This window comes from Hippichthys cyanospilos, chromosome 20 (genome assembly GCF_059441005.1).
Source record: "Hippichthys cyanospilos isolate Australia breed blue-spotted pipefish chromosome 20, RoL_Hcya_1.0, whole genome shotgun sequence".
Lineage (NCBI taxonomy): Eukaryota > Metazoa > Chordata > Actinopteri > Syngnathiformes > Syngnathidae > Hippichthys > Hippichthys cyanospilos.
This window is the reverse complement of record NC_142388.1, coordinates 4,420,435-4,437,955: the sequence shown is the minus strand read 5'-3', so window position 1 is coordinate 4,437,955 and position 17,521 is coordinate 4,420,435. Positions and strand designations below refer to the sequence as shown.

Sequence of the window (17,521 nt, the reverse complement as noted above, 5' to 3'; positions counted from 1 at the left end):
GTTTCCATTTTGACGGATAGAGAATCGCTGCTCGGTGGTCACATAAATAAGACTTGGTGCTCATAATTATTTTATGGTGCAGGTGACCTCATATTGCGTCATTCTGACCATGCTCAAAACGTTTGCCGACGTTCTACCCGAGTGATTGTATAACGTCCCGCATTCGCACGAACAAAGGCGTTTATTAGTGGAAGAAAACCAACCCAGGAACTTTGAGAACATGCCAGGACATGCAGACCCATCATAAGAGCTAAAGAGTACGATGACCTGCTCTGCATTATGAATTAATTATACACTAAAGGTATTCAGTGAATATTTAATCATTGAGAGAGTGCATGTTTGTCTTATAATATATAAATATTCTAACGTTCTTATTCTGGAAGGAGGAAATGTCCAAGGGAAAGGAGGCGCGCTGCCGTGTTTGCTAATCGGAGTAAGAAAGATGGAGAAGTTGAAATAAAATAATTATGAACAATGTATGGAAAAGCAACTACAAATATGTTTTTGGCCTGAGCTTAAAAACTAATGGCAGGATTCCACATTAAGGGCGGTCCGGTGCCTCGGGACTTTGATGGGCCATCCAAAGTTCGTTGACCGAGCACATGTAAACTTCATGAATAAATATCATGAAATCGACACATTGTTAGCTAGATGCCCAGGAAAAACAGTTAGGTTTTATACTGCTAAAGAAAACATCATTTGCACAAAAAAATTAACATCTTGTTTTCTCAGTTGCATAAAACGTGTAATAGGTATTGGTTATCGGCCTCCTCTACTATTAATCGGTATCGGTATCTGTCCTCAAAGAGGGCAATAACATCTCTGGGTCATTATGACCCGGAATTGTGTGCATTTCTCCAAAAGCGTCAAAAACAAAGGCCATACTTAAAGTATACTCTGGTGGTACATTAACCACACTTGAATAGTAATGACATCATGGGTCAATTTGACCCGGGGTAATGTGGAGATTTATTTTGAAAATTTCAGAAACTTTTTTTAGATGTAGTCCTGCAAATCTCCTGATTCGCCCCCTCCACTTCACAGCAAAGATATTCTCGGGTCATTCTGACCCGGGTTTTGTTTAATTATCCAAGAAATGCAAACAAATGTCATTTTAATGGACTGAAGCTACATTGAACATTTATTTTAACGTTCAAATGGGTCAGTTCGACCCACGACATAACAGGAGGGTTCAAAGCTCACATCGGCAGCCCCATCCGAGAAGCGCTTTTTCACGTCGCCCCCTTTTCCGCAGATCGTCCATAGGGGACTACCTGAAACGAGGCCAGGACAGCCCTTCCCGCTACTCGCCTCCGCCCTGCGCCGAGGACCTTCAGGAAGACCACACTTACAGCACCGCCAAATCCCCCAGCAGGCTGGGCCCCTCCCAGGCCACGGCCCCCTCGTCTCCGACGGGCGACGACGACATCATCGCGGTGGAGATCCAATCCGACATCAAACCCGAGCCCCGGGAGATCCCGCTGGATCCCCACGCCGGCGCGGCCGCCGCCGCCGCCGCCTACCTTTCCCAGCAACCCCTGCGCGGACAGAGACGGAGCTTGGGGGCGGGACCCGGGACCCCGGCGGGAAGCAGCTTGGCGTGGACCAAAAACCGAGCCCGGGGCATTAGCGACACGCTGCCGCTGAAGAAACGGCGCGCGGTGGAGAAGCCGCCGGAGAGCGACGACGAGGAGATGAAGGAGGCGGCCGGCTCGCTGCTCCACCTGGCCGGGGTCCGAGCCTGCCTCAACAACATCACAAACCGCAGCGCCAAGGGCCAGAAAGAGCAGAAAGAGGCCCTGAGAAACTAAACGGCGCACGGTACCGAATCGCACGCGCACACGCACACTGTACGACACACAAATAGATCAACAGGTGACTTGTTTTAGTCTGGACGGACACGTCTCATCTCCCTCTATCTTATCTGCAGGGCATTAGGTGAATCCTACTTATTTGTGGCAATATCAAAAATCTATGTTTTCCTACATGTTCACAAACACTAATGGGTACTTCTCATGTGTCTTTTTCTTGTTTTTCGTTGTCGTTTCAAAGGGGATGAAAGCCATAGTACAGCGTTCGTTTGGAAATAAGGAAAAAAAAATATTACAAGGAGAGAACATGGCTGTTTGTCTTGCATATTTGTTTGTTTGTAACCTGTAGCAATCTCGCAGTGATGCCAGCAAAGGCGGCAGAGCCTATGAAACTCGGGCGGGGGAGGGGGGGAGGAAAGGGGGGGGGGGGCCCCCCCTCTCTCGCATCACTCTCCTACATCCGCGAGCACAAATGTGAGACTGTGCCAAAGAGAAGTGACCAGGTTGCTTCATGTAGCCAATATGACAGCTGACAAAAAAAAAAAAACGGGGAAAAAAAACAAACCCATTGGTAGTTAAGCTTGACAAAGTGTCAAAATTGTAAAACCCAATGTGATATATTCTCATGCACTTGATATTATTTTATGCCACTTATAGAAAAGCAACATGGTTTATTTCCAAGAGCACTCATAGTATTTCAGAATAGATCTATTAAAATATTGAAAAAAAAAATAGCTCTCATGTTTGTCACCATAGATACGGATAGTGTGCCGGGTGTGAGGCAATATCTCCTTTCATTTTCTTGTTGTTGTTGCATCATGTAAACGTCTCCCAAACTTGACCCAGTACTTCCTGTCTCGAGACACCTGGAAAAGACATTGTAGCTTCCCTCGGCTACCATCGTCATTTTTTTTTTTTTTGGACAAGGTCCAAGAACTCTACACACAAACTTTGTTTACGTTTGTGTCCGTTTCCTCCTCCTCATCAAGATATAAGCAATTTGTCCCGCGCAGGCGACTCTGTAAAAAGTTAGAAAATATTTTATTTTATTTTTCTTTTTTCCTTTCTTAATTGAAGCAATTTGACCTGCAGGACTTTCTCAGTTATATTGCATGGGTGCTTGTAAATAAGATAAAAAGCAAATCTTTTTTATTCAAAGAAACGTGTAAGATAAACGATGTATTTAGCATGAAGCATGACTTATTTTCATATAAACCTTGATCCTAGAGGAAAGAAAAAAAAATTCTTTTGCGCCAATTCTTATACCCGTGACTTTATTGGATTTGTTTTTTTTTTGGTCCCACCCCCTCTCCTGCGTTTATTTGAATCCTTTTTTTGGGTTCTTGAGCGGGCTTTCAAAGACATACCTTCAGGGAGCAACGTGGGGACGTAAACTCTGCAACTCGAGGCCCGAGGGCGCCGCCTCCAAACGTTGGCTTCTTGTCTTCGGTTTAGGACTTTTTTGGTCATCAGTGTTACTCCGCAACGCATCTGTGGCGTATGTGTGTGTGTGTGACTGCCTTCTCATGTCTCGGACATGTGTGGACACAGTATTCTTTTTTTTTTTACCCTCTGTGTGTGTGTGTATCTTTTACATCAGCATCGCTCCATTTAAATGTACCAAACAGGTGGACGTCGATGTCCTAAAAAAAAAAAACAAATGTCCAAAAGGCTCTTAGAGAGGAATAATAGAAAACTGAGAGTCAGCGTTTTCAGTTGTGTCCACAGGAGTGGACATTTGTTTTTGGTCAATAGCTTTGGACTCATTGGGGCTACTAAGGACGGGACAGGACATCAGCACCACAGGACACGGTTGAGTCCATGAGATGAGATTTTAGCAAAATTTGTAATTAAAATAAATGTAAATATGTCAATTTTCCACTTTTCAAAGTTTTCTACTGATTAAGAAGACGGCAAGAAAATGAACAAGCTAGCAAATGGAAACAAAAACAGGAGAGACACTTAGCAAAAGCAACCAAAAAAAAATCAATGTTACCGATTGAAACGGCACAATTTACTTGTTGAAAATTGATCAGTAGGAACGGCAACTTGGGCAACTTGATTTGCGTAAATTTAACTGACTTTTCTCGGGGGTACTCGAGCGCTGCTAGCTAGCGGCTAATTTTAGCTGGAGGCTGTGCTCAAAATGGACAACAGGCACCTTAAATAAAAGTTGACGGGAAATCTTATTTTAATCTTGTGATATCTCATCGTCCAAAATCTTGTCCCATCCCTAGAAGCTATCCTAATAAGTCCTAGTGTCCTCAGTAGAGGACATCCTGGCAATTCCAATTATGTCTCATGTATGGGATGTATGCTGTCTTGCTGAGACATAATGGACACAACAATGGACACAAATGAATATGCTGGAGGACATACTGTACTCAAAGAAGTACAGCAATGTTTTTCGCACAGGCATTCGGGACTCGGCTGGTTTTTTTTCTCAATACAGTGTTATCAACTCTATATGACAAAAATGGCAGTTTTTTTTTTTTTTTTAATATCAGAGTTTTGCTATTTTAAGGTTAAAGCCAATAAACGTTTGCAAATTTGACCAAAGTATTATGTTAGGTTTATTTTTTCAAATTAGGCATGGGCATTTTACAATAACGTTTAGACCAAAGTGGTATATTAATAATGATTTCAACATTTCTCGCTTTGAGTAAACTTACGGTCCTCAAACTTAACCATTTAACTGCCATTGATGGCCGTTGAAGTGAAAAATCCATTTTTACTGGGTTGGCAATTCGTGAGCTCATAGACCAACTACTGGCTAAAGAAATTAAAAAAAAAATAGCCATGACCAAAGTAAAACTGCAGTAGAGTAGTTGGCTGAAATATTTATTCATATGCTCATCCTTGAAAGCATTTGCAATATTGTAGTCAGCCACCATAACATTATGCAAGATTTGAAGCTGCAACTTATAGGAAAATAAAATATTAACTCTAAATATTATCAAGTTACATAGAAATTAGAGAAAATAAATGTTAGTAATTGCACTTCAATTTAATGTGAATTCGATGTAATAAATAAATATAATGTTATATGCATATATAAATATGTTTGGATTTCTCCAAAATTGGAATGAGAGCAGTGAGAACAAGTAATTTTTTCCAGTACCGCTAGAGGGAGCCCAAGTACAAATGGACCTTGGGCCTAGTAGTTAACTCATTCACTGCCAGCACAGTTAAATTTGTTGTTGTTGTTGTTGTTGTTTTTACTTTATGTAGCTGTCCATGACTGTGAAAAAAGTTAATTTATTAACATATTCACTCCCAGTCTGGTGAAAATGGATTTTTGACATCTATAGCGGTCAATGGCTGTAGAAGAGCTAATAATAATTGATAGCATCGTTTCAATGTAGTGCATCCTAATATGCTTCAGAGGTTTTAACTAAAATGCAAAAAAAAAATAAAATAAAATCAATATTTCAATTGTCATGCCCATCCTTAATTGAAATATCCATTTCAAGCAGTAATAAGCAGCCCAATTTGTTATGATTATTTTTTCCGATCTACCTTCTAAGTTGCAATAGGTAAGCTAATTTCCGCTAGCTTCGGAGGTGGTTCAGGTTATCTCTTCCAGCTGCGAATGAAAGAAGGACTTAATTGAGTACTGAAAAAGCAGGAGCGAGCGCCGACGTCCTTTCATTCTTAAGCCATTTTGATATTGCGCCACCGTTTCTGCTTTGCCTTCCAACGTGGCTCTATTTGCTTGGAAGCTAAAGTACAAACAGGCACTCCAGCAGTGAGCCAAGTATCTGAAACGTATGCATGTCCCATTCACTCTGGTAAAATCCTTTTACCAACTGTAGCATGCATCGCCGGATTTTTTTTTTTTTTTTTGCATTTTGTATGGTATCCATGCTGACATTAAAAAAAAAAAAGGCTAAAAGGAGACAGCCAGACAGTGTCTTGTTATGTGCCACCTGTCTCTTGTGCGATATCTGTGTGAGGTCAGGCCCTCCGCCGTATTTACAGAAACAACCCACTCACGTGCTGCCAAATGTCATGTCGCTTCGCTAGGAGGCATGTCAGGATACGTGGCTTTAAAAAAAAAAATTATTAAAAAATCCTATGTCTTGCTTATTTGCGATCAGGAACTCCTGAATAAGCAAATAGTATTTCTTCAAGCGGAAAGATGCTTCAAAGAAGTTTCAAAGTTGCCAATTTCTTTTGCTTTTTGCTGCCATTCTATTTGATGAGTATTGGAAAGCCATAGGTTAGCGATGTCAAAAAATGCAAAAGGGTTATCGATCGGCGAGACGTGACGCGGAGTACGCCCGGGTGTGTTGGGTTTTCAGTAAATGTTCAATTCCCTCTTCTTCCTCCTCCTTATTGTGCAATCATATTGCCAAAGAATGAGTTCCAGAGCTGTTCCATCACTACATGTAAATATCAACGTTGTCCAATACCGTGACAAAAAAAATATATATAAATGTTGTTTTATTTTGTTTTCCATTTTCTGAGAAACTGCAATGATGTTTATGTGATGTATTGTCTTCCAGTTGGTTGCAATAATAAAAAAAAAAAAATCCAAGTTGCAGAGGTTCTGGTTGTGCTGTTTTCTTGGGGGGGGCGTGGATCTGACAGAAATCTCTTGAATATTGAATATTAATAAATTGTATGTCTATATATGCATGTAGATACAGTATATATGTACACGTTAATATTGTCTCTCTCTCTCTCTCTATATATATATATATATATATATATATATATTTATATTTATATATGTGTGTGTGTGTCAGTATGTCTTTTTTATGCACATATACATATTTTAATATTGTATGTCTATACAGTATATACTTATAGATACAGCATATTTGTACATGTGTGTGTGTATATATATATATATATATATATATATATATATATATATATATATATATATATATATATAGACGCAACAAGCAAATCTGGATGAAAACCCGAGGGTCTTTGATTGTCTATTCAAAGCTGACCTCAAATCATTAACCTCACACATTCCCATCAACAAGGGTCTTACCATAACTGTGCCTCCTCAGACAGTTAATTATTCATTTACGTCCTCTAATCATGTTAGTTCAATACGTATGATTAAAGATCAAACTTAGCTCTCCCTTTAGGCAAAGCAGTTAAAGGCTATACCAAGGCGATGGTCAACGCCTTATCTATCTGAGGGGGCATGGGGGGGGGGGGGGGGGGGAATTCCTGAGCCATGTGGTGTTGGAAGTCCATTCATAATTGAAGCTGAGATGGGCCTAATCTCCATCCAGCGCCTCAATGTGTGCGGCAAGCTCCCACCATCAACACAACTGGAGCATGCAGTTTCCCTGTTGCTATGCAACTAAAGCAAGATGGGTTGGGGGGGGGGGGGGGGGGGTGCACCCACAAGACTCTTAGAGGGCATCATCAGTTACTAAGAGTGGGACTCAATTGGCTTCCATTCTATTTAATCACATCTCACTTTGAGGAGGAGACACGAGATTCCGACACCGTCTTTTCAGTTTTGGATGCAATCATCCAGCGAGGGATTTATTATTACACATATGCAGTGAACAAGTTAAATTTCTTGTCTGGAAAGTTACACTCACACAAGCTAAATATCTTAATTACACTGTTTTAACAGCAACTACCTCGATAGCACTTTTTAAACGGGTAGTTCTGTATATTTTGTCATTTAAACAACTTGTGTGTTGGACTATGGGAGCGCAGCGGATGCAGACTGAGTTGTATGTCTCTGGTATATATCATCCACAGCCACACAATGACCAGTGAGGCACGTTTCCATGGAGACGGAAGCAGAGCTGCATTCTCGTCACTTCTCATTTATTGCAAAGCTTTATCGTTACTGGAGGGATCCCATCGGTGATCAGGACAAGTGCATATTTGATTAAATGCATGGCTCACTCACACCTCCCTGGTTTGAGAAAATAGGTGCATCCTAAAGTGATTGGATTGGGGATCGTGTGTGTTTTGAAATTTCAAAAAGACGACGTGCTGTGAGCTTGTTTAAAAAAAGGTAACACGGAGCGTGACCACCCTCTTGCGGTAGTCTTGCGTCACCACAACACAGCAGCTCTGCAGAGCCATTGCAGCGTAATTGGTAAGTTAAACTACTTTTCCCAAGATGCTCTTCAAATAAAATGTCATTTCCGCTTGGAATCTCGCGATATTACCAGCTTGACCCTGCCCTATGTCTCGCGCACTCGCAGCTCCTTCGCTCAGTATATAAAGCAGAACAACGACGGACGGTGGACGGCTGGGGACTCGCAGCCCGGGATTGTAAATAAGACCGCCAAGACTGTTTTATTTACAAAAGTAATGCCGGCTGTTTTAGAATATCGTTCCCAGTTGTTTTAAGTCTTTTTTTGGCTTTTTTTTTTTTCCTCGCCCATTTCCGTGTGGTTTTTAGACTGCGCGTATAATGGCGAGCTCGGCTAACTCGAACCCAGTGGTAAGGATCAATCTCAAGGATTGTCAACGGGGGAAATGGGGGTAAAGTTAATGGAAAACTGTTGAACACTTTTCTAAAAAATGGAATCACATTAGTTTATTATTTACACACGATTCCAGGATCACACAAATGAAAATTTGGCGTCAATCAATTTGAATCCACTATCCATACTTGTTAATGGTGAAATGTGTTATGCCACCCCAAAAGAAAATGTCGACTCTAAATTAGGAGTTGAATTCGAATGATTTGTGACATGTTTAATTCGTGTTGTGTTGCTTTTCTTCCGTTTTTTGGTGACCGATTTAATGAAAAAAAAAAATCACCCACATTGTATTCGTGTGTGTAGTCGCGTGCTTATTTTGACGTCAACACGAGGTAAGCAGCGATTTAAAAAAAAAAAAAAAGAATGGACCGTTTTAGTTTCGTAAATGTACGCAAAGCACCTTGCATAAACACCGCGAAAGCAATTCGAATTCTTTGTGATGAAATAAAGTAGGCGAAATTCGCGACAGCAACGTTCCCTTTGCTGCATCACGACTTGTCCACCATTCCACGACTTGAAAGCGACAAAACTGGCCCCAAAACCCACTTGCAACGCAAATAATCCAAATTCCATCGATCATCTACCCCGCCTGGTTCAAAATGATCATTTCGAACGATAATCGAGCGACGACAACGTAGTCGAGCTGCTCCGTAAAATGGCTTCCATGTCTCCCGTCTCTTCCCCGGCTTGTGTCCCTCCTCCCTCGCTGCCGCTTGGTTTTATACCGCCATATTGGCTCTCTATATAGACTGGCCGGGATGGGAAGGTGCTACACGGCGTTACGTCACCGACCAAGCTTATAAACGGCAGTCGGCTTTAAATAGTGGAGGAGCAGCCCCGGGACGAGGGGAAGGGAAGGAGAGTTCCGACGGGCGTGCAACGTTCTCGGTTCTGGCCTCGTTGGGCTATTTCCTGTTTTGCTTTGCAGGCACACTGCGGCCATTTTGCGGACTTGAGTCGTCCGTCAGCACTTTGCTGCCTAAAATAGGAAACAAAGAGGTCCTATAGATACGTGACAAAGATTTCTTTTTTTTAAATCAGCAAATACGTTGTTACTCAAAAGAGCGTGAAAACAAAAGCAAACGCTGAACGTTGTTTATGTGTTAGTAACACTTTAAGGCATTGGTGTCCAAACTAAGGAGCTAGAGCCATTTTGCAGCCCGCCATGTAGTTTTTAGTGACAAATTGACATTTAAGCTAATCACCAGGGCTACGTAAAATGGGGGAGGAGCAGCAGACAAAGTAGAGTTTTTGGTTTTGTTTTCGAGTGTCGCCTCTTTTCCTGTTTTGCATTGCAGTCTAATTTATATATGCGGCCATTTTGCAGACTTGAGTTGTCAGCACTTCATTGACACCATTGTTACTCAAGAGCTTGAAAATGCGTTAATATTTAACCTTCTAAGACAAACTATGGTCCGAGGGCGATTTGCAGCCCACTGTCCATTTTTCAGTGGCTCCTGACGGATTATTAAAATTGACATTTATAATAAATATATGGTGGTGGTTGTAGGGCAGAGTGATAAAGATGACAAATATGTTTCATTATTAGTCGTGTAATACATACTGTAAAGGTTTAGATTCACAAAGAAACAAGTTGTGACTAAAATATCAAAACATTGTGATAAATGCAGATATTAAATTTTTAGAATTAAAAAATTGTTAGAGTGAACAAAAACTGAACTAGGTGTTGGAAATTTTTTCAGTCTAAGGGATTTGGCTGCTGTTCAGTGCAGTGGTGGAGTAAGCCAGAAGAATATAGGTTCGTTGGCGAGGCAAAATCTTGAAAAATTATAAACGTATCGCCTTTAAAAAAATAGAAACAATGCATAATTGCTTGCTTGATGGAATGCTGCATCTCTTAGAAATAAATTTTGAAGAATTTTGAATTGGCCCTTGCATCCTTTCATTGTTGTAGAGGTGACCTTCAGAGCCCTGTAGAGCTGTCATGACAAATATGCTTCCATTGTTTAATAAATAAAAATGAATAGCACAGCTTTGCACTCATTACTAAAATATCCACTAATAAGTTGGTACTGGAGGAAATCCAAAGTGGTTCTCTAGCTTGAAACGTCAAGTTGCTAACTAATTAAAAAAAAAGATTGTGCATTAAGTAGGCCGATATACATTTATTATAACAATTGAAATTGTAACAGCTTTTCTTCTGTCCGTCATAAAACGGAATGGCCCGGTCGATGAGTAAATACTTGTTTTGCTTTCTTGTAGCCTAAACTGTACAAGACTGTGATTGAAGACGTGATCAACGAGGTGCGAGAGTTGTTCCTGGATGAGGGCGTGGATGAACAAGTTCTTCTGGAGCTGAAAACGGTAACTGGTATATTGCGGTCCGCTTTAACGACTCCATTACGTAAAAATTGATTTCCGTGTTGTCTTTTTTTGTAGCTATGGGAGAGCAAACTGTTGCAATCCAAGGCAGTGGAGGGTTTCCATACTGAGGACCAGGCAGCCCTGCAGGCCGTGCAGCAACAGCAGCAGCAACAACAGCAGCCAGCGCAGCAGCAGCAGGTTCAACCGGGCCAACAGGTGGCACAGCCGGCACAGGCCCAGCAAGTCATCCTTCCTCCCCAGCAGCAGCAAGGTCGGACGAGTATGTTTCCTTAAATGACAAAGCAAATTCACGTGGCGTTACCTAATGGCTTTACTCCATAAAAATATTTGTCTCTTTCCAGCTCCCCAGCAGCAAGTCATTGTACCAGATTCCAAGATTCTACAGCATATGACAACAACGGGAATGGCAAGTAGTAAACACGCAAGTTGACCGATGACAATCAAGCAAAAGTATGAAAAATACACACCCTTTATTGTGCTACCTTCTCATTTTTTATCTTTGCAAAGTAAGAGAAGAGCCAGCTAAATTTGCTCATTATTTCGAAAGGTGGTATGAATCTTCTAATTTTTACATTTTTGCCAACAATTAGCCAAATTTAATCCCAAACCATAGTTTTAACATTCAGTTACAGGTACTTATTTATATTTTATACATTGTTTTATTTATTCTTTTTTTTTTTTTTTAATTTTTTTCAACATTCATACATTAAAAAAAAAAAAAAAAATAGCACTGCAGGCCATGTCAAAATGTCCTTTTAAGGATATGCCACAGGCCACTAACAAGTGAGTGGCGGGCCGCAAATGGCCTTAGTTGGGACACCTCTGATTTGGCTTCCAAAGTACTAAAGTGATCAATTATTTTGGAGTTTGTAATTCATTACTTCAAGTACTAAACATCTGAAAGGAAATTATTACTTTCGGTATGAAAGTAAACTACTTACTTTATTTTAGTTGGGTTTTTATACCTTTTTTGCAATTTAAGGATAACATTTAGGAACAAAAAAGTCAAAACAGTGGATTTGATTGATGATTATGGCCCTTCAAACATCAGTCAAAAATAAAAAGCCAGATGACAATAACGAAAATGGTCTCGAACATCCTTATGATTTTTTTTTTTTTTTTGTGAAACACCATTTTGAGTTGTTACCTGCTTTTGACAAGGAATATTTACTAGGCAAGCCTGCAAGTACTGACTAGCCAGTGAAATCCCAGTGTCATTTTATCCATTACAATTTTACGTCATCAATGAATATTTTTTCCTGCCAAAAATTGGCATCTTCTTCAAAAACAAAAGATAATTCATGTGATAGTATCCTAACTGTTACTCTTATGCTGAATTGTTCCCACAGAGCGCCGCAGCCACACAAGCGGCTCTCGCTCTGCCGACCGGCGTCACACCGTACCCACAGCTCATTACCAGTTCCGGTACGTGCCGTACCTCCAATGTTTTCATGTACTTTAAAACCGCATCAGCATTCTTTTTAACCGTCTTGCTATGTTATGTTTCCACAGGTCAGTTTGTGCAAGTTTTGCGCACACCCAACGGCGCTCAGTACATCATCCAGCAGCCGCCGCAGCCCATCCTTCTGCAGCAGCAGATGCAACCTGGCTCGGTGCAGGCGCCAGTCATTCAGCAGGTTGGTCACGCCAAGGCCCAGTTCCAATACAAATTGAGAAAAATGAAAATATGTACATTTTGGACTATAAACCGCAGCAGCAAAAAAAATGAGCAAAAATCTGTTTTGTTACCAATGAGCCGCACCGATCTATAAGCTGCAGGTCATAACAAAAGATAGTTTATTTATTCAAAACGCTTTTTATTAACTGTCTAACATCCTAAAATAGCAGTTCAAACTCTAGTTTATTTATTTAAAACTCTTTTTAATACCTGCCTAACTTCCTAAAATAGCAGTTCAAACTCAAAATCAATACTGACACATACATTACAGTTTATTCATATATATGTATAATTTTTATATTTTAACACTATTTTTAATACTATTTTTTGAAAATTATTTTTGAACACAGCCATGTATTCACATCTTTTCAAATCTATTAAATATTGTATGAATCCCCATTAGTAAAGAGGTAACTAATATTCCTGGGGTCCATTACTTAAAAATACAGATACATAGATATATGAGGTTAAACAATAAAGAGATTAAAAAAAAAACAAAGACAATGTTGATAAGCAATTAAGAGACATATTTAAAAAAATAAAATAAAACATAATGTAGGCTGCATACACATATAAATCCTCAATATGATGTTGTTCCATAAAGAAACACCTTGAACACACATTCGCTTTATCGCTGCATTGCCCCCTGGCGGCTAGTACGAGTACAGCAGATATGCCACTGGATAATAAACCGCAGTGCTCTTGAGAAAAAAGTTGCAGTTTATGGTCCATAATTTTCGTTCCACGGAAAACAATTCTGAAGATGAATATTTGACAGGCTAGAGTACTGTGTATGCAACTCAATTCTTGTATTGATTTTATTGACCCGACTTGCAGGTCTTGGCTCCACTACAAGGAGGCCTGCCTCAGCAAACAGGAGTCATCATCCAGCAGCCGCAGATTGTCCTTGCACCTGGAAATAAAGTCCCAGGCAACACACAAGTAAGTAAGCAAGCGAAAAGTAGACATTTTTTTCCTTCCCTGTTCATTCAGGGACCATCTTAGGTTATATTATACAGGGTTATATTTTCATATCATCATGCATCATCTGGCAATAATACAAAAAGTGTTGGTGCAATAATGGACAGTCAAAGTAATAGATGATTGTTTTTTGATAATCCGTTAATCATTTTAAAACCCCAAAATGTCTAAAACTAAACAGTAAAAAGGCTGGGGTTAAGAAGATTTCATACATATATAGGGAACAAACTGGTGATTGAAACCACGGAGGGGTGAGCACCGAAACAAGGATCGCTATGGGGCATATAACTGAAATTAACTGATTCATTGGAAAAATATTTGACAAGATGAATTGATTATTGAAATAGTCAATAGTTGCAGCTCTATTGCAAAGACAAATCGTGTCATGTATCAAAATCGTGGGGGGTTTAATGGCCGTCATCCTCATCTTGTGTCCCCGGCCCATTAGGTGACGCAGGCCGCCGCCATGGCGCCTCAGCCTGGTCAAGCAACGCAGGTGCAGGTCCAGCAGGCGCAGGGCGCCGCAGTGCCACAGGCCCAGGTCCCGCCCCAGGCTCAGCAGACGGCCCCGGGTCAACCCCAGCCCCCCATGATGCTGCAGGTGGACGGCGCCGGAGACACCTCATCCGATGAAGACGAGGAAGATGAAGAGGAGTACGACGAGGACATGGAAGAGGAGAAAGACAAGGACGGGGGGGAGGATGATCAAGTGAAGGAGGTGCGTCTTTTGAGTTACTTTGGTCATTGCCCGTTGCTTATTTGTTTTTTTGTTTTTTTTTAGGAGTCACTGAACAGCGGCGACGATGTCAGTGACGCGGAAGACGACGGACTGTTTGACACAGAGAATGTAGTTGTGTGCCAGTATGACAAGGTGAGTCATCGGGGTTTTGACTGTTAAATTGTATTAATTTGAACAGTACATATAGTATTAGTACAGGAATGTTTTTATGAATGGGCTGGCAGTTTACATATTTGGATGGCGAGGATTTTGATGATAATGATTTCTGCTTAGTTTACCAAAGGAAACGTTTAAAAGGAGCAGAATATGATTGGCCGCTTGCAAAATTGCAACAAGCTGTCTCTTTGAAATGAATTAAAAGCATCATAATCGAGGACAGGGAATGTTAGCGTATCTAAAGTAATAAATATTCAGAATTATTTGTTGCCGCCCACTTCTGGCAGATGATTGGATGAAGTTTTGCCAATTGAAATGAAGTTTCAACGCTTAGCGTGCCCTCTGTGCATTTTTATTACAAGAAGTCGTAACGCCGTTTCAAAAAGGCGAACTGAAGTGCTCATTTTTCATCAAAAACAAAAATGTATGCTAGTCAAACAAACTTGCTTTCTGTATAATTTTAAGGCTTACAAGTGACAACATTCAAAGTTATTATGAAAGTGTATCACATGATTTAAGCGCTTTTTTTAAAAGTCTAGTGTGCCTCACATTGGACATTACGCAGTGCAGTAAAGCGATACGCTATCACTAGTGCTTGCAAAGTTGACTCAACAAGCCTCTTTGAAGCCTACCTGGACGACAAGAATGTCCTTGTCTTAAAAATAAGACCACTTGCTAAGAACAATTGAAAACCAAGAAGAACGCTAATGCGTGGAATACTACCCAATACTACACTTGACACGCCCCCTCGGGCCCCACCCCGCAGTCGGGACGCTCATCAACCTCTCCCGACTCACTCCTCAGATTCACAGAAGTAAGAACAAATGGAAATTCCACCTGAAGGACGGGATCATGAATCTGAACGGGAGAGATTACGTCTTCTCCAAAGCCATCGGGGATGCCGAATGGTGAAGCCACAGGAGCAGGAACTCTCTCACTCCTCCTATCCAGTTCATGGACAATAATCAATATCCTTCCATATCCCGTGACTGGATCTGATTGCGGGACGCGTGTCCAAGTCTTTTAAGAACTCCCGAGTAAGGAGCGCCGCGGTCCTTTACCGCACTCGGCGAGCCAGCCTCGCGGGATGAGAAACCCTCGCGGAAAGGAAACACCTGCCCTCCTTTTTGTTTCTCATCCTTTTAGATTTTCTCCCCCGAGCGAACGCCCACCCTTTCATTTCACGAGACGCACGTGTCAGAGGACCACAGCGGCGCCGACGCCCAAAGCGCGCCGTTGGGCGGCTTCGGCTTGTCCGCGCCTAACGTTGTTGCCTTCACATCCGCCAGAATTCACTTTTGGCCTCTCTTTTTCTTCCTTCTTGGGAATTTCTCCAGTCCGCTTTGGAAAAATACGGCACTCGGAGCGTAGCCTGTTCTTCTTTAAAAAGTTTCTTTTAAATCGAAGGGTTATAACAAGGAAGGTAAAAGTAACTTAAAATAATTTATACCTGTATAAAGGCATTATTTTAAAATCCTGTAATGATTCCAAATCTTCTTTCCCCTTTTTGTCTTTTTTTTTTTTTTGTAACGTCATTCCACAAAGCAAAATAGAAGCAGAGCCATGGCTGAATAATTGTATCTGTCCCGTTTTAAAAAAGTGACTTCTCTGCAGCCTCCATTTTTTTTTATTTTTTTTTTGGATAAGCGTGCGTGTGCTAAAAACAGTCGAGTTCATCCAATCAGCATGTGCGTTTGTCAATTGCATCACTGCCCCCTCCGAAAACCCGTCAGTGATGCAATTTACTATTTATCGACAAAATTTATTTTTTGTTTTCCGACCCGCACCAGATTGTGCTCTTATAATCAAAATTAAGTGTTCCTTTGTTTTTTTTTTTGTTGGCTGAAATTAGCTTGTGTGACATTTGTTTCCAATCACCGTGGATGTTCTTTTTTTTTTTTTTTTTAAGTCTTGACTTTTAAAACGTTTTCAAATTTGGAGATGTTTTTAGTGAGCTTTTGCGGAAGTTTAAAAATACACGTTTTCCGGGAGGGGCTTCCGCGTCAGCTGACTGGTTAGTAGGCTCCACCCATTTTTGATTGTGAATACACAACAACCTTCAGAAGGAAGCGAGACAATGTTCTTATTTCTGTGTACTTGTGAGCAAACTTGATGTTTTTCGGCATTTTGGCAGTGCGCAAAATTTTGCAAAAATTCACGTCATTGATTTTGTTCGGTAGCTCTTTGTGAATTACGGCTCGTAGAGGAGAGTCGTGGATGTTCCCACATACTGTACTTCAATGTTGAGTGTGCCTTTTTGATTTGTACTCCTGCTTTTCTTCTTCTTCTCCGAAAGAAGGGTTCGCGAGAAATGTTCACCTTTGCTCTGTCGTGACTTCTAATAGCTGTTGAAATGTATTGTTCAATAAAACATTTTATAAATTACCTTTGACCAAATACAGACATCTGTACTTTAAACTTTCTTCAAGGGATAAATCTATTTTAATATTTACTTAAAAATAAACATCGAGGCCTGAATACTGAGGGTCATAAAAGATACGAAAAAATACGTCTTTGGGAGTGGATGAGTTTTGTGACATTTAAGTCAAGCACAAGCTATGATTTTTTAGTTTACATTAAAACTAAAATCAGTATACAACATCCTAGTATAAATATTTTCCTCATTTTTTTTTAAAATAAACCTTAAATGTTTAATGGCAATTAAACACTTTTTGCCGTATTTGTTAACACTTTTCATAACCGGAAAAAAAAAAAAAACAGCCATTACTGGCTTCATTTTGTAATGCACCTCCAATCTGATTAAAAAAAAAAAAAACAATGCCTGATGAAAAAACAACCAATTAGAGCTGCGAGCATAAATTATGAGCTGTGATTTTTCTTTTTGTTCTTTAACCCTGGCTGGGCTCATCCCTGAACTTAAAAAAGACGAGATTAAATAACTTAAAAAAATCAAATTTAAAGGAAAATTAACCATATTAAATCCTCCACTGCCAGGATGTCCTCCACGAAGACACTAGGACTTAACAGAGTAACTCCCTTGAATAAGAAATCATTGACCAAAAACAAATGTCCACAAATGTGGACACAAAGGAAAAGGCTCTCTTGTCAGGAGCATATCAACTACATACAATGCACGGTATTTATTTCCCATGACTCCTGAACTAAAAACACAAGCTCTACTCCAAACTGCCTTGAAATCCACATTTCGGGCCAACTAATCCAACGTCTGGAGGTTTGTCTGTCTGCATAGCGTTTGGCTCTGCCCTCCCTGCTAATTCTCAATCCAAACCCCCTGATAGAATCCCTTGTGTGTTTCCCTGTGGGTAATCATTGCCTGGGGGTGCGGTGCTGTCTGGGATTACGGCTG

The 17,521-nt window shown here is 40.6% G+C and overlaps 2 protein-coding genes across 3 annotated transcripts in view; both read left to right on the top strand.

Moving 5' to 3' along the window:
• ches1 (checkpoint suppressor 1) overlaps window positions 1-6,396 on the top strand; it is a 74,678-nt gene extending 68,282 nt beyond the window's left edge. Inside the window, exon 6 of the mRNA XM_088404015.1 lies at window positions 1,256-6,396. Coding sequence (XP_088260141.1) covers window positions 1,256-1,811 — 556 coding nt within the window. The 3' untranslated portion in view covers window positions 1,812-6,396. The remainder of the gene's footprint in view (window positions 1-1,255) is intronic.
• Window positions 6,397-8,041: 1,645 nt separating this feature from the next.
• gtf2a1 (general transcription factor IIA, 1) lies at window positions 8,042-16,590 on the top strand. 2 transcript variants are annotated; one of them, XM_088404027.1, is made up of 10 exons: window positions 8,042-8,250; window positions 10,517-10,618; window positions 10,694-10,889; window positions 10,981-11,045; window positions 11,989-12,064; window positions 12,152-12,276; window positions 13,155-13,259; window positions 13,747-14,016; window positions 14,080-14,169; window positions 14,998-16,590. In XM_088404027.1, exons 1-10 carry the CDS (start codon window positions 8,221-8,223, stop codon window positions 15,103-15,105), a joined length of 1,167 nt encoding a protein of 388 aa, XP_088260153.1. In that variant the 5' UTR covers window positions 8,042-8,220; the 3' UTR covers window positions 15,106-16,590. The 2 variants fall into 2 exon arrangements, with proteins under 2 accessions (XP_088260153.1, XP_088260152.1); XM_088404026.1 differs by having other exon boundaries at window positions 10,694-10,898.
• Window positions 16,591-17,521: the final 931 nt, after the last annotated feature.

What these genes read in the sequence shown, in the direction of transcription:
- gtf2a1 (XM_088404026.1), top strand. Translation starts at nt 8,221, where the DNA reads ATGGCGAGCTCGGCTAACTCGAACCCAGTG. An exon ending in TTCTTCTGGAGCTGAAAACG is followed by an intron (nt 10,619 to 10,693) that starts GTAACTGGTATA and finishes CTTTTTTTGTAG; the next exon opens with CTATGGGAGAGCAAACTGTT. An exon ending in AAGTCCCAGGCAACACACAA is followed by an intron (nt 13,260 to 13,746) that starts GTAAGTAAGCAA and finishes CCGGCCCATTAG; the next exon opens with GTGACGCAGGCCGCCGCCAT.